Source organism: Pseudonaja textilis, chromosome 6 (assembly GCF_049901715.1).
Source record: "Pseudonaja textilis isolate UNSWEBS1 chromosome 6, rPseTex1.2, whole genome shotgun sequence".
NCBI lineage: Eukaryota > Metazoa > Chordata > Lepidosauria > Squamata > Elapidae > Pseudonaja > Pseudonaja textilis.
In genome coordinates, this window is record NC_141995.1 from 49581947 (window position 1) to 49596418 (window position 14472).

General features: G+C 41.2%; 1 protein-coding gene across 7 annotated transcripts in view; it reads left to right on the forward strand.

Moving 5' to 3' along the window:
• The first annotated feature begins 1419 nt into the window (after window positions 1–1419).
• The window catches only part of LOC113435791 (toll-like receptor 6), a 458202-nt gene continuing 445149 nt past the window's right edge, over window positions 1420–14472 (forward strand). For 2 of the 7 annotated variants that reach the window (XM_087936825.1, XM_087936826.1), the window contains exons 1-2: window positions 2610–2957; window positions 4416–6812. In XM_087936825.1, coding sequence (XP_087792951.1) covers window positions 2943–2957; window positions 4416–6812 — 2412 coding nt within the window. In that variant the 5' untranslated portion in view covers window positions 2610–2942. Of the gene's footprint in view, window positions 1877–2609; window positions 2958–4415; window positions 6813–8313; window positions 8707–8741; window positions 14396–14472 lie in introns of those variants that run through there. The other 5 variants (XM_087936828.1, XM_087936824.1, XM_087936827.1 and 2 more) reach the window with 5 other exon arrangements.

Genomic DNA, 14472 nt, shown 5'->3' on the forward strand with positions numbered 1-14472 from the left:
ACAAAATATAGAAGCCTGATGATGGCAGATGAGATTCTGCCAAAACATCATCAGAACTTTAAAAGCACAACTATAATGACATGGGAAAATACCCGAACAAAGCTGAATACCATACATATAAATACCCTCAAAAACTTAAGAAAACAAATATATATATATACTAGATACTTGAATCTTACGCGGGAGAAAACCGAACAACCAAAGATCTATATATATATATATATATATATATATATATATATATATATATATATATATATATATATACACATACATACATACATACATACATACATACATACATACATACACATGTATACTCTAAATGAATGTTATCACTGTAAAGGTGTAACTTAAATTTTTAAACAAGATTTGAAAAAAGATACAAAGGTGTTACACTCCAGTCTAGTAATTATAGGGGAAAATTTGTTTTATGTGAAAAGATAATATGAAATTGTAAACAGGACAGACAAAAGTATAAAAACATTGATTAGAAAGATTTTAAAAATTAGAAAAAGATATGTAATTGAATTAAGAAAGGAATGAGATAATTTAAAATGAGACTATAGGAAGTAAAGAAAGGGAAAAGCTATTGAAAAAATTGCAAAAATAGTTATAAGATATGGATTAGAACGTATAAGGTAAATATGTATTGAGTTTATGTCTGTATGGAGAAGTGATAACCTGGGGTCATGCTGTTCTCAAAAAAAGATATTTTATTTGTATTTGTACGTTTTGTGAAAATTTAAAGAAAACTTTTATAAAAAGAAAAAAAAAGAAAACCCCTGATATTGCATTAATATTGTACTATACAGTAGAATTCAACAGAGCTACTGCCCTGGGATAGAAGCTGTTTTTCAGCCTATTTGTCCTTGTTTTTATTATCCTATATCATCTGCCAGATGGTAACAGTTCAAAAAAAGGGTGCCCAGGACGAGATGGATCTTTGAGGATGTTTTGAACTTTCTTAAGGCAGCGGGAGCTATAAAGCTCTTCCAAAGAGAGGAAGAGAGCAACCCATGATCCTCTGGGCAATGATATTCACCCTCTGGAGTGCTGTCCTATCTTCCACTGTGCAATTGGCAAACCATACAGAGGTGCAGTAAGTTAAGATACTCTCTCTGGTGCAGCGGTAGAAGGTCACCAGCAGTTTTCCATTCAGCTGTTGTTTCCTGAAAAGTCTCAAGTAGTATATAATCTCTGCTGGGCCCTTTTGACCAGGGATGCAATATGAGCATCCCAGGTCTTTTAGGGAACACCCAGAAACTTAAAACTGGTCACTTGCTCCACTCCGTCCCCATTGATAAGAGCTGGATGTCTGATCTGTTCCTTCTATATAGTCCACTATCAGCTCCTTGGCCTTATTGGTGTTGAGGACCAAGTTATTGTCTCCACACCAGGAAAGCAACCAACCCCAATGAGTCCCACCACTGTTATCTCAGACCAGCTGCTGGGGGGGAGGGCGAGAAACTTGTTGAACCTGCATCAAAAGAATAAAGTTTTTTTGGGGGGGAGAGGGGGTTGGGACCCCTTTTCTGCCCCCTCCTTCCCCGCCTGGGAGCGCGGCTGGCGGCTTGCGCTAGCCGAGACTGACAAATTTCCTGTCTCCACTTTCACTTTGGGTCCGCCAGCACTTTCCCCAAACCTCTCGCCCTTGCTGGGCTGGCTGCTGAGCCAAGGAGGGTCCGGAAGCGAAGGAGGCGTGGGGTCTTCCCGGCAAGGGGAAGAGGAAGCGGGCAAAGCCTCCTTCTGGTTCAGAAGGCAGGGAAGTTCCAAGCCGAGCGACACCCGTGTCCGGGCGCTCGCGGGCTTTTCTCGGGGAATCGCTGTATAATCCAAAGAGCCGGGCGGGCAGGTCGTTGCTATCCTTTCCGAGGTAGGTTATTCTCTGTCCGGGGGAGGAGAGCAGGTCCCCGCGTTGTGTCGGGGTGGAATCCAGGCGCAGCTGGAGAACGCGGGACGCGAACCCGTCGTGGAGCTGCGCGCTTCTTTGCCTAAGCAGCGCTAAAGCAACCGGGAGCGCTACGAAGCGCTTCGAAGTAATAATGGTAATGATAATGAGGGGAGGAGGAGGAGGAGGAGGAGGAGAAGGGAAGGAAGGAAGGGGGAAAAAAGTCCTTTTGGGGTTGCTTTTTTCTGCCTTCTCTTCTAACCGGCAGCATTGCTGGAAAATCCTTCCCTTCCCGGAGACTTTCTTCCCTCCTTCTTGCAACTCCAACGTGGTTACAACAGCAACCCGCTCCCCAAATCCAGACGGATTGGGTCTTGGCTTCAATGGTACAAAATGCGCTGGGTGGATGAAAAATTAGGTTTGGCCACCCAAACGTCCCTTGGCTTTCATGTGCTGGTTTTCAGACGTTTTCTAACCCCGTGGGTTATTTCAGCCTGACTTCCTCTTTTGAAGCAACAACATGAGTCTGAGAGAGAGGAGGGGGGAGGGGGGGGGGAGAGAAAGAAGAAGGAAGAGGAGGGAGGGAGGAAGAAAGAGAGAGAAAGAAGAAGGAGGGAGAGAGGGAAAGAAGGAGGAGCAGGAGGAGGAGGAGGAAGGGGGAGGGGGAGGGAGAGAAGAAGGAGGAGGAGAGAGAGAGAAAGAGAGAAAAGAAAGAAAGAAAGAAAGAAAGAAAGAAAGAAAGAAAGAAAGAAAGAAAGAAAGAAAGAAAGAAAGAAAGAAATGAAACAGTAGCAGTCATTGTTAGAACTGGCTATGATTTGCTCCTAGGGAGAAAATCCTTGGAACAATTCCTACCCCAAAGCTTTTTTTTTTTTATTCCCAGGGCCTGATTTGAGGTACCCCAGGAATTTTAAGCAAGACAAAATGGATGAGGGTAGACTTCGATTCACAACATTTCCTTTAGTGACTGTTCAAAGTTACACTGGCACTGAAACAGCGACGCACGGCCATTTTTTGTACTGAATGACCATGGCAATATACCCAGGGTTACATGCTCAACATTCAGGTGCTTGATTTAGTAAAACTCGCTTCACCACTCTCTTGCTTAGCAACAGGAAATTTTGGGCCTCAGTGGCGGTCATAAGGTACCTGAAAAAGTTTGGTAGCTTGTTCACGGAGCTCTTTTGTTCTTGTACAAAAAGTGCTTTTGTATTTCAGGATTTTATTTTATTCCATTTTATGTTTTTTTTTTTAAAAAAAGAACTATAGATAGAAGACTAACGCTTCCTTAAGAGCTAAAGAGAATTAGATTCTCTTGGGCCTCAAGAGGCAAGGGGGAAAAATAAGGGAAGCGATCAAACTCCATGGTAGTGTTTTGGGAATGAAAAAAACCAACAAGGGTCCTTTAACAGAACCTCAATAACGTGTAGCAAAACTTTAAATAGAAGTAAAAGACTTAAATGACATTGCGTTCTTTCAACGTCACAAAAAGATCTAGACATATCTGGTAAGGCGGCTGTGGGAAACAGATTTAGTCACTGAGATTTATGAATATTGAAGAGCCACAATGTGGAGGAAGTAGCTGCTATTACAACACCTTGTAACCCCCCCTCCCCCCAGTAAGAAAGGAACTAGGAGAGTGAAACGTGCAAGTGATCTTAGAAAAGCTCAAAACACAAAGGGAATATTATGTGCTGCTTAATTCCTCCCCAAATCACCCAAATGAAATCGTCTCGTAGAATCCCAGAGAGCTATTGTGTTACTTTAGAGAAGTTTGCAGCGAATCATGTTTCTAGTATCTTAGAAGACCAAGATATGCTTAATTAATATGAACTTTTGGGATAATGCACACTTGGTATTCAGCAGGTTCCGACCAGTTCTGGAGAACCGGTAGCGGAAATTTTGAGTAGTTTGGAGAACTGACAAATGCCACCTCTGACTGGCCCCGCCCCCATCTATTCTCTGCCTCCCAAGTCCCAGCTGATGGGGTGGGTCTTTTTTGGTTGCACTGCACAGGAGAACAGAGCTGGAAAGCAGGTTAGTGGGGTGGGGAAGGAATGGGATTTTGCAGTATCCTTCCCCTGCCACGCCCACCAAGCCATGCCCACAGAACCGCTAGTAAAAAAATTTGAATCCCACCACTGGGCTAATGTATTATTAACAGACGTTCCCGTTATTCTGTTAAGGTTTCATTTATTATAAGGAATATTGAATAGAATAGAATGGAATACTTTATTGGCCAAGTGTGATTAGACACACAAGGAATTTGTCGTGGTGCAGATGCTCTCAGTGCGCATAAAAGAAAAGATACATTCGTCAAGAGTCAAAAATCATAAGATACAACACTTAATAATGGTCATAGGGTACAATAAGCAATCAAATCATACTAGGAAACAGTCAATATAAATCGTTATGATACAAGTGACTAAGTTACAGGGGATGTAATGGGAGGAGTGATGATAAGATTAATACTGAAATATTAAAGGCTGACCATAGTATTGTACTGGGATTTTTTTTTTAACAGAACGATGTCCAGTTGAGAAGAAGGCCTAAATCCTACTGTCCTATGGCCGGAAGGAAAATGTCAGCTACGAATAATTTTCTCTCTATTTGTATATTTGTGATAACCTCATGGAATTTCACCCACTCAAGTGGACTTATAGCAAATTACTCAAAGGGCTTCCTGTTCACTGTTCCTAAACATTTATCAACACAAACAACAGTTCTGGATCTATCCAATAACAGTATATCTACATTGGAAATCTCTGATTTTCGTTCTCTTCCCAACTTACAAGTGCTAATTCTGTCTCACAATTCTATCAGCAAAATTGATTTGGGGGTTTTCCAGCACAACAAATTCTTAGAGCACCTGGATCTGTCTCACAACATGCTAAGGACTGTTTCTGGTTTTCCTGTTAAAAGCCTCAAGCATCTAGATCTCGCTTACAATGACTTTACTGATATGCCGCTCTCCACCGAGTTCACCAAAAAAACAAAGCTGAACTATTTGGGAATTAGTACTAGAAAACTTTCAAGTGTCAACGTTCTTCTGCCTTTACAACTGGACACGCTGTTACTGGGCTTAGAAGATCTTTATGAATACAGGCCAGGAAACCTCCTCGTGTTCAATGCAAAGACGGTTCGGATTGTGCTCCCTCAAAGAGCAGACTTTCGCATCCTCTCAGATCTACGATTCAACGGTACAGAAAGTTTAGAACTTTCTAAGATCCCATTGGAGCAAATGGGAGACTTAAGAACATTTCTGACGCTGAATGAAACAAGCACATTGCTAAATCTAACAATAATCAATACAAAATTCACTTGGAAAGACCTCATTGACAGCTTCAAAGCAGTGGGGGAATCCACTATTAGTCACTTAACCATTTTATATCCAACCATTACTGAATTCAATGCTGGATCTTTTAAAAATGTGGATCCCTCATTAAAAAGTTTAACCATCAAATATGGGCAACTTGATACAGCAAAATTTGACCAAAACATTGTGTACTCAACTCTTTTCAACTTGAACATTGACAGCTTGACTATTTCTGATACTGGTATATTATATATATATTGTCCTGAAGCAGACAGTAGATTTAAATATTTAAGTTTTAAAAACAACACATTGACTGACACAATGTTAAAAGGTTGCAAAAATTTAACTAGTCTACAAACGTTCATTTTACAAAAGAATAGACTGGAAGATCTTACCCAAGTGAGTTTAATGACAACTAACATGACCGCTCTGAATTATATGGATGTAAGTAAAAATTATCTGTATTACAAAGACAGTGAAAACAAATGCAACTGGGGTGAACATATAATTAAACTGAATTTGTCATCCAACAAGTTAACAGACTCTGTTTTTAGATGTTTACCGAACAATATCCAAATGTTGGACTTACAAAGTAATCAGATTTCAGCTGTACCTAAAGAGATCATTGACCTGACTGCTTTAAAGGAGTTAAATTTGGCTTCTAACAGACTCAATGCTTTTCCTGGATGTCGCCATTTTAGAAACCTTCAGGTGCTTAACGTAGAAACTAATTTTGTTCTTGACCAGTTTTCTGAATTCTTCCAGACCTGTCAGAATATTCGAAGATTAAAAGGAGGACATAATCCCTTTGGGTGCCACTGTGAATTAAGGCAGCTCATTCATCTTCAAAAACAAGAATCTGTGGCATTGGATGGTTGGCCTGATGCTTATATGTGTGAATACCCCAGCGACTTAAGGGGAACTCTCTTAAGAGATTTCCATATTTCTGAACTTGAGTGCAATGTGGCTCTCTTGATTACAGTGATTTTAGCGGTCGGTCTGTTCGTGATAGCTGTCGTTGCTTTCTTCTGCGTCCGCTTCGATGTTCCCTGGTATTTGAAGATGATCTGTCGTTGGAGCCAGGTGAAACACCGGCTATGGAAGAATAAATCGGAAGAGATCCCCGAGAGCATCCAATACCACGCATTTGTCTCCTACAGTGAGCACGATGCTAACTGGGTCAAAAGTGAGCTCATCCCCAATCTGGAGAAGGAAGACGGGTCCTTAAAGATCTGCCAACACGAGAGGAACTTCATCGCAGGGAAGAGCATTGTGGAGAACATCATCGACTGCATCGAGAAAAGCTACAGGTCCATCTTCGTACTATCTCCCAATTTTGTGCAGAGCGAGTGGTGCCATTACGAGCTATATTTTGCTCATCACAAGTTATTCAGCGAAAACGCCAACGGTTTAATTCTCATTTTGTTGGAGTCCATACCGGCCTACATCATTCCCGCCAGGTACTACAAACTCAAAGCTCTCATGTCCAAAAGGACCTACTTGGAATGGCCAAAAGACAAGAGGAAGCATGCATTTTTCTGGATTAATCTCAGAGCAGCTCTTCAGATTAAACTGCCAAACTCTGAAGAAATTGAAGAGCCCTAGGTAAGAATGCTGACTATCAAAACACGTTGGTGTTCCTCATTTTTTAATTACAGAAACATAGTTTTTGGTAGTGTTGGAAGAATTATCCTGCTGGGTTCAGTTCCAAGTGGGGAAAAAGACACTGAAAACACGGAGGCTGTTAGGAAAGGTGATTTAATGGTGGACAGGAGGACCACATGGCTTGGAGCTCCAAAGAAGGAAGGCTGAGATGCTGAGAGTCCCTTGGTTTTATAACCCCTGTTGGGATTTGAATTTGAGCTTGTATTCTGATTGGTTGTCAGACTCCCATGGGGCCATGCAGGGGCAACTCTGTAGGCTGTCCTGAGTCCCAGGCTTGGTTGAGCCTTGCTGGGTGATGATGTAATGAAAGGACTTTGAGCAGTTCCTATTATTGCTGTCTCTGGAGATCTTTGTTATGTAAAATAGGCTGGCCTAGGCCAGAGTAATGGACCATTAGCAAATGTGGGTGTGGGGTGAGTTTCTGCTCTTCTTAGGGAAAATATTCTGCCTTATTAATATTTCCTAGGATATTTCAATTTTCTAGGAGAGAGGTGGGTTTTAACTTCCAATAGTAGTGTAGTAGTTACAAAAACCAAGTTGTCTTTTGGGTTGTGACTTAAAGAGCAGAGGGATGTCTAATTCGACTTTATCCATACCAGTTTTATATATTTAAAATATTAGATTAATACTTTCCCCCTTTCTAGTTCTTGCATTTCTGATACGAGATGACACAAGATCCATATCAGTTATGAAAATATCTAAGCACTACTCTGTAAAGGAGACAAATGTTGCCTGCCTACTGATGTATATATTTGAAGACCCCAGAAATCATTTTTGCATGAGGGTCCTTGACACTCTCGGAGCTGGGTGTTTTTTTTACAGATATTTCATGACCCAATTAGGTAATATCATCAGCACTAGAAGGAGATAGAGGTGGAGGAGAAGAAGGGGAGGACTGTGAGATCCTTGGTGCTCTCTGAGCTTGGTGGCTTTCTTGCAGATGTTTCATGACCCAGCTAAATAACACCATCAGTGGTAGAAGGGAGTAGGCCTTCTAACTCCCTTGTAGCACTGATTATGTTACCTAGTTCGGTAATGAAACGTCTCTACAGTAATATCACCAAGGTCAGAGAGCACCAAGATTGAACAGTTCAACCCTGAGCTATAAATATTCTCCTCCATTGGTATTACTTTTGTTTGTCATTTCACTGGTATGGAACTTTTTTTAAAAAATGAGGGAAACCCCTCCCCCCCTAAGATAAACATGCACACATAAACCAGGCAACTAATATTACAATATATTACAGCATTTGTATGTCTTAAAATTTCTCTACCTATTTTCATGCTTTCCAGGTATATAAACATCTAGTTTTTTTTTCTTTCGCTACTTTTATCTATTTATAATCCTCTGCTCCATTTCCCATCTGCCACCCCCCGGTCAAAGACAGCTAACTTGATACTTGATGCACTAATTTTCATATATGTGTTTGTTGCATTGCAGAATCTAATAAGGAGGGGAAAAGTCACTTGGGTAGCCAGGAATAAGGCATCATCTGCATATAAAATTACAGATGCATTCTAACACCACCACATACATCCCTTATCTATTTCTTGATACATTAAACAACCTAAAGGCCATTACACATCCCTGCCTTACTCTTTGCTCAGAATCAAACCATTCACTAAACATTGCACTTATTCTTGTGCATTCTTTATCTGAACCATAAATTGCTCTTATAACAGAATAATAGAGTGGGAAGGGACCTTGGAGGTCTTCTAGTCCAACCCCCTGCTTAAGTAGGAAGCCCCATACCAGTGATGGCTAACCTTTTCGGCACCGAGTGCCCAAAACGCACGCACATCGCCAATATGCCATGCAGTATATAAGTCTAAGGGCTATTGCTAATCGATTAACTTTTTTTCTTACAGGAACAGTGTGGATGGAAAGGAATCTGCTCTCGTATCGACAAGATCTGATGGCTGTGGTTTTTATGTTCCCTACTACTTTGTGATTTGGGAGTGGCATCTCCCAGCCTGAGCTGGTACACAATCTGGACTCATGGTTCCCACCTAGAGTGCAAGTGGCAGCCATGTCCAGAAGAATCTTTGCAGAAATATATCTTATTTCCTTTCCTAGGTCGGGAAACACTGCATCACTGGTATTAGAAGTATTAGTACCGCTTTATAAAACCGTAGTAAGACCACACCTGGAATACTGCATTAATAAAAAAAAAGTGTTGAAACTCTAGAAAGAGTACAGAGAAGAAGGACAAAGATAATTAAAGGTCTGGAGACTAAAACATAGGAAGAATGGTTGCAGGAACTGGGTATGGCTAGTCTAGAGAAAAGAAGGACTGGGATGACATGATAGCAGTCTTCCAATATCTCAGGGGCTGCCACAAAGAAGAAGGGGGTCAATTTATTCTCCAAAGCTCCTGAAGGCAGGACAAGAAGCAATGGATGGAAACTAATGAAAGAAAGAAACAACCTGGAACTAAGGAGAAATTTCTTGACAATGAGAACGATTAACCAGTGGAACTGAAGTTATCTTCAGAAGTTTGGTGCTCCATCACTGGAGGTTTTTAAGAAGAGACTGGAGGGACTTCCGGTTTGCCAGGCTTCGGCGACGGCAGAGATTCGTGATCCTGCACAATCTCTGCCGTGCTAGCCGTCTTGGTGCCTCCAATCCCGACGGGTCTGGAGGATAAGGCTGCCCCGTAGAGGCAGCCGAAGACAGGGGGAATCCGGATAGGGGTTTGGGGGTATTGCAGACCCCCTCCCCAGCCAGCAAAACCCCCTTTTCTCAAGGCGGTGGAACGGCAGTCTGTAATGGCCGCCACAAAGAAGCCGGCAGCTGGACAAGACTGTGCAGGACGAAGAAGGAGAAAGTTGTAGAGTGAAAGTTTTTTGGCTGAACCGGGACCTTTAAGATACATTTAATATCCTGAAAACCACAATCTTTTGGATGATACATTGTTTCCAGTGGAGGTTTTTAAAGCGGTGAATGGAAGTGCTGAAAGGGAAAGTTACTCTCCCTCCCTTACGGAGTTAACAAATGGACACTGAAAAACCTGCTTTTTTATAGAAGGTAAAAATTTAAAGCTCTTTGTTACAAGTGGGAAGGGAGAGGACTGAAAAAAAGAACTTATATTAAGGTTTTGTTGGAGGAGATGCCTTGAAGATTTAGAGACTAGAAGTTAACTGCAATAAGGCTTTAAAATACAGATTGGGTTTTTTTCTAATTGATATTACCCCAGGAAGAGAAATTGCAAAGGGAAGAACTTTGTGCTCTGTTTGGACTGCTTGATGGCTCTGGGACGTTGGGGAACTGTTTTAAGTTTTGAAATATCTTGGTTGGTTTAATAAGAAGAAGAGGAAAAAGAAAAAGAAGAAGAAAAGGTTTGTAATGGCTTTACCTCTTGATGAACTAAGACAAGAACATGGAAAAACAAGGAAAGAAGGCAAGGATGCTGTGGGAGAAGCCTTTCGCTTTTTAGAAATGGTGCTTGCTATTTACCAGCAAACTCAACAACAGGTGGAGGAAGAAGAAGAAGAAGAAGAAGAAGAAGAAGAAGAAGAAGAAGAAGAAGAAGAAGAAGAAGAAGCAGCAGCCATTTTTAATGAATCAAAAAATTTAATCAAGAAAGAAAAGAGAAAGAGAGGAAGGAAAAGGAAGGACTTAAGACCTAAAAAAAAACCCAAGAAAGAAAAAAATAAGATGCAAAATCAATACAATGTTAGAAAGCAAAAGAAAAGAGGAATACAACAGAGAGGGGAAGCTAAAAAGGCGCAGGTTAGGAGAGGATGGGGTAAAAAGGCTAGGTGGGTTAAGAAAGAAAGGGAAAAGGGGGGGAAAAGCCACAAAGGTATAAAACAAGATGGGAAAAAGCAAATTTTGCTTAGGGATAAAGGGTAATGCATAATTTAAAAAAAAAAAAGATTCTGCAAAGTACATATGATTGTATTGTAGTGTTTGTGTTAGAAATAGAAAATTAGAATTTTATAAGATTTAATAAAAGATTAAAATATTAAAATGTTTAATAATGATAGATCCTAAGATTTAATAAAACATTAAAGGAAATGTTTAAAATATTTAGTTTAATTATAGAGTTTAATGGGCTATTGTGTTGATGTTATTATAGATTTATTATTGCAGCATCTGTTTTTGAAGAAGAGACTGGATAGCCAGTTGTCTGAAATGGTATAGGGTCTCCTGCTTGAGCAGAGGGCTGGACGAGATGACCTCCAAGGGTTCTTCCAGCTCTATTCTGATTCCATTTGATTCCATTCATTAGTCATTTCCTATGTGCCCTGTTGCCATGCCCTCTGCCTCAGTCTGTTCATGAAGACCATTCAGTATCTTCTGCATTAAAAAAGGATTCAAAAAATCAAATCTCCCCTCAAAAATAAAAAGGATGGAGGAAAATAATCAACTTGTGTCATCTCCAACTTCTCTTTAGTACACCTTACAAGGCTAACAGAATTAGGGTTTGTGTAGGCTAATCCTAGCCAATTTGTTAATATTTATGGGTTGCCTCAAAGCCAGATGTATAGGCATTCAAATTTACAGCTGTCTTTGTCGTCATCCACAAAAGGAAGAACTTCTACAAGGTAGTCGCAGGAACATCCTGAGGTAAATTAAAACACCGTGCAGAACAGACAAAAAAAGGCGGGAAAAAAGGGAAACTCACCCTTTATATTTAACAGCAACCAATCAGAGCATAGATTGCCTCATGTATGAGTCAGCAAATTCTAATTAATGAACTACAACTGTGCGTTCTGGCTTATCATACACCATATGCTGTCCCAGCCATTAAATTCAGTATCCTAACACCGATGGTGTTCAAGTGGCGCTCCAGATGTTTTGGGATTGCATTGCACCCAAGGCACTTATTACTATTGGTGAAATGGGACAACTTGCCACGGCCAACTCACCGTGGGACAACTTGCTGCAGCAAGACAATCTAATAATTTAAAATAAATGAGAAAAAAAATGTCATTCACATTTCATGCTGTCCCTCTTTTTGCACCTTTTCTTCAATGATTCTATTTCACTATTTCTTTAATGTTAGTGTAACTCTTGACCTGCAGTGAGTTGGCTGTGGCAAGTTGGCAGCGGTGAGTTGGTCATGGCGAATTGTCATAGATCGTACCATTGGTGCTATCTTTGCTTGCTTTTTGTCACCGTTGCTCTGCTTCTATTTCAGATCTTTGTGTTTAGTGATTTTCCCCAGGTCGTTCTCTTCTCTTCTGCTTTCTCCAGGCACTGCCACATCCACTATACAGACTTCTTTTTGGTCTTTCTTACTGACAATTGTTATGTTAGGTGGCAGGTGCCGGTTTGTTTGAATTCTAAAGTCCCAGAGCAATTTAACATCGCTTTTTATGACTTTCACTATTTTATGGCCCGACCAGTTCTTGCTTGCAAACAAATGATATTGTGATGACCCGGGGTGTGGCATGAAGGCAACACAGTCAAATAAGCAAGAAGAATCCCCTTATTATCTCCAACTTGGCCCACAATGTCCAAGTTACCTATGGCTGGAGAAAAACTCTCCCAGAAACAGCCTTTAAGTGGAGGAAATTCAGTCTGAAAACAAAGTACATACAAACTGTAACTAAAAATCCACACAAACCACACTGCAGCAATTAACTGGACAGGGCAGGAGAAGGAATTGCAGTTTGAAAGACCAGCAAAACACACACAGGTGAGAAGATGCCAGGAACGCAGATAAGCCTCGACAATACCAGATAATTCACGATTTGCTCCCAATAACTTTGCTGTGTGCAGCTTTCCTTTTTAAACACTGTGTTCCCAACTGCAGCTAATGAAGGGAATCAAGGCCCTTTCCTCACCCTTAAGCCATGCAACTCACATTGCTTCCTTCTCTCTTCCTCCCTGCGTGCCCTAGGATAAAGAGGGGGTGGGTCTGGGTCTTCCTCTGAATTCCCTCTCCCTTGCTCTACCTCTTCCCTGCTCTGCCCAGCCGGACTGTGCCCTTTCCCAGTTTCTTCCACAGCCAAGGGAACCACACTCCCACTCCCTGTCACCTGCTCAGCCTCCTCCTTTGAATCATATTCAGACAGGGCATGACAGATATTTCTTGCAGGTCTTCCAATGTACCATTGTCACTACTTTGTCATGCCATTGCTTGTAGTCAAGTCTGTGCAATCTTCTTGCAGCAGCTATTATTATTATTGTGATTATTATTGTGATTTCAATTTTACTGGAACTTTCCTGGAACCATGAATTGCAGTGGGGAAGCATATACGCCATATATCCATACATTTTTTTTCAACCACACGGGTTAAATAAATTGGAACATTAAAAATAGCACGCTGTAAGAAGTGAATGGTAATAATTTTCTCTCATACTGTATATGTATAATGTGCAAAATCTTCATGGAACATTGGGGACATCTAGTGGTGCTAGATATTCCTGGAAAAGGAGAAGTTTATGTTGCCTATAGGAAAATAAACTATTATTAGTGGAAGGAATAAGAAGAAACGCATTGGATTTTCTCATATGGGGCACCTTTTATGACTTTATGACATTTTGGCTACAAAATATTCTTGGCTAAAGGAGAAATAAGTAAGAGTGGGTCCATTCTCCTGAAAGCATCAGATAAGCTCGTTTGTCTGAAGACCAGTTACCTCTTTGGCTTAGTATCTAAAACACAAAGGACCACACAATAGTTTTTATCAAAGGATTAGGATCACAGATTGAGATGTAGTTCAGAAAGATTTAGTGCCCTAGTCCAGGGGTGTCAAATTCACGTCGTCACAGCAGCGTCACGTGATGTATCGGGACTCCCCCCCCCACTTCACTAAACCAGGCATGGGCATGGCCAGCCCGTGACACATTGTTCTGACCCAAACCCTTTTCCAATAAAACAAACATGAATCAAAGGGAACAGAAACCTTTTAATGATTCTTACGAATCCCCGGTTAAAAGGCTGCTGCAAACTAACTTTGGTAAGCACAAACTGTGCGAGGCTGCCAAGAATAACAAATAAGGTTACCTAGAGATATTTTATAACACAAGAGTCTTCAAATGCCAACTTAACATACTGCAATGTCCACGAGTGCTCGAGTTTCAAAACGTCTTTGCTTCCTGCAAAGAAGGTCTGATTCACAGCTGGCTTTTATCTTCTTGAAGGAGGGGCCATTACCTTGCAGCCTTATTCCTGAGTCACTCATGCTGCTGCAGCTGCTCTTTCTTGCGAGCAGCCCTGCATGCACGCGCACTTGGCACAGACTTCTTGGGAACTTTCTCATCGCTGCTGCCAGCCCCCACAATCTCTGAAGGCAGCAGTCTACTCCCTAATGGTCCTGGCCCCTCATCTGAGTCCTCGCTCTCCTCAGCTGTCTGCACCTGCTGCCAGTTAACCACAACTTTTACCCAAAATCAGGCAGAGCAGATTGAGTTGCTTGCAGAATCACAGATTCACTCAGAGACCTACCTTTCTGCAATCTATTGCCTGAGTCTGCACTGAAAAAATAGAAGCTTCAGTCCTAAGAAAGGTCTTTCTAGCTAATGTATATCTCCCGGCACAGCAGAACAGCTGATGGTTGGAGGGGGGGGGAGGAAAAATAGCAACTTACCAAAAATTAGGAGAAGGCACAACACAGGCAAATTGGATGGTGTGCATCTCAGGTA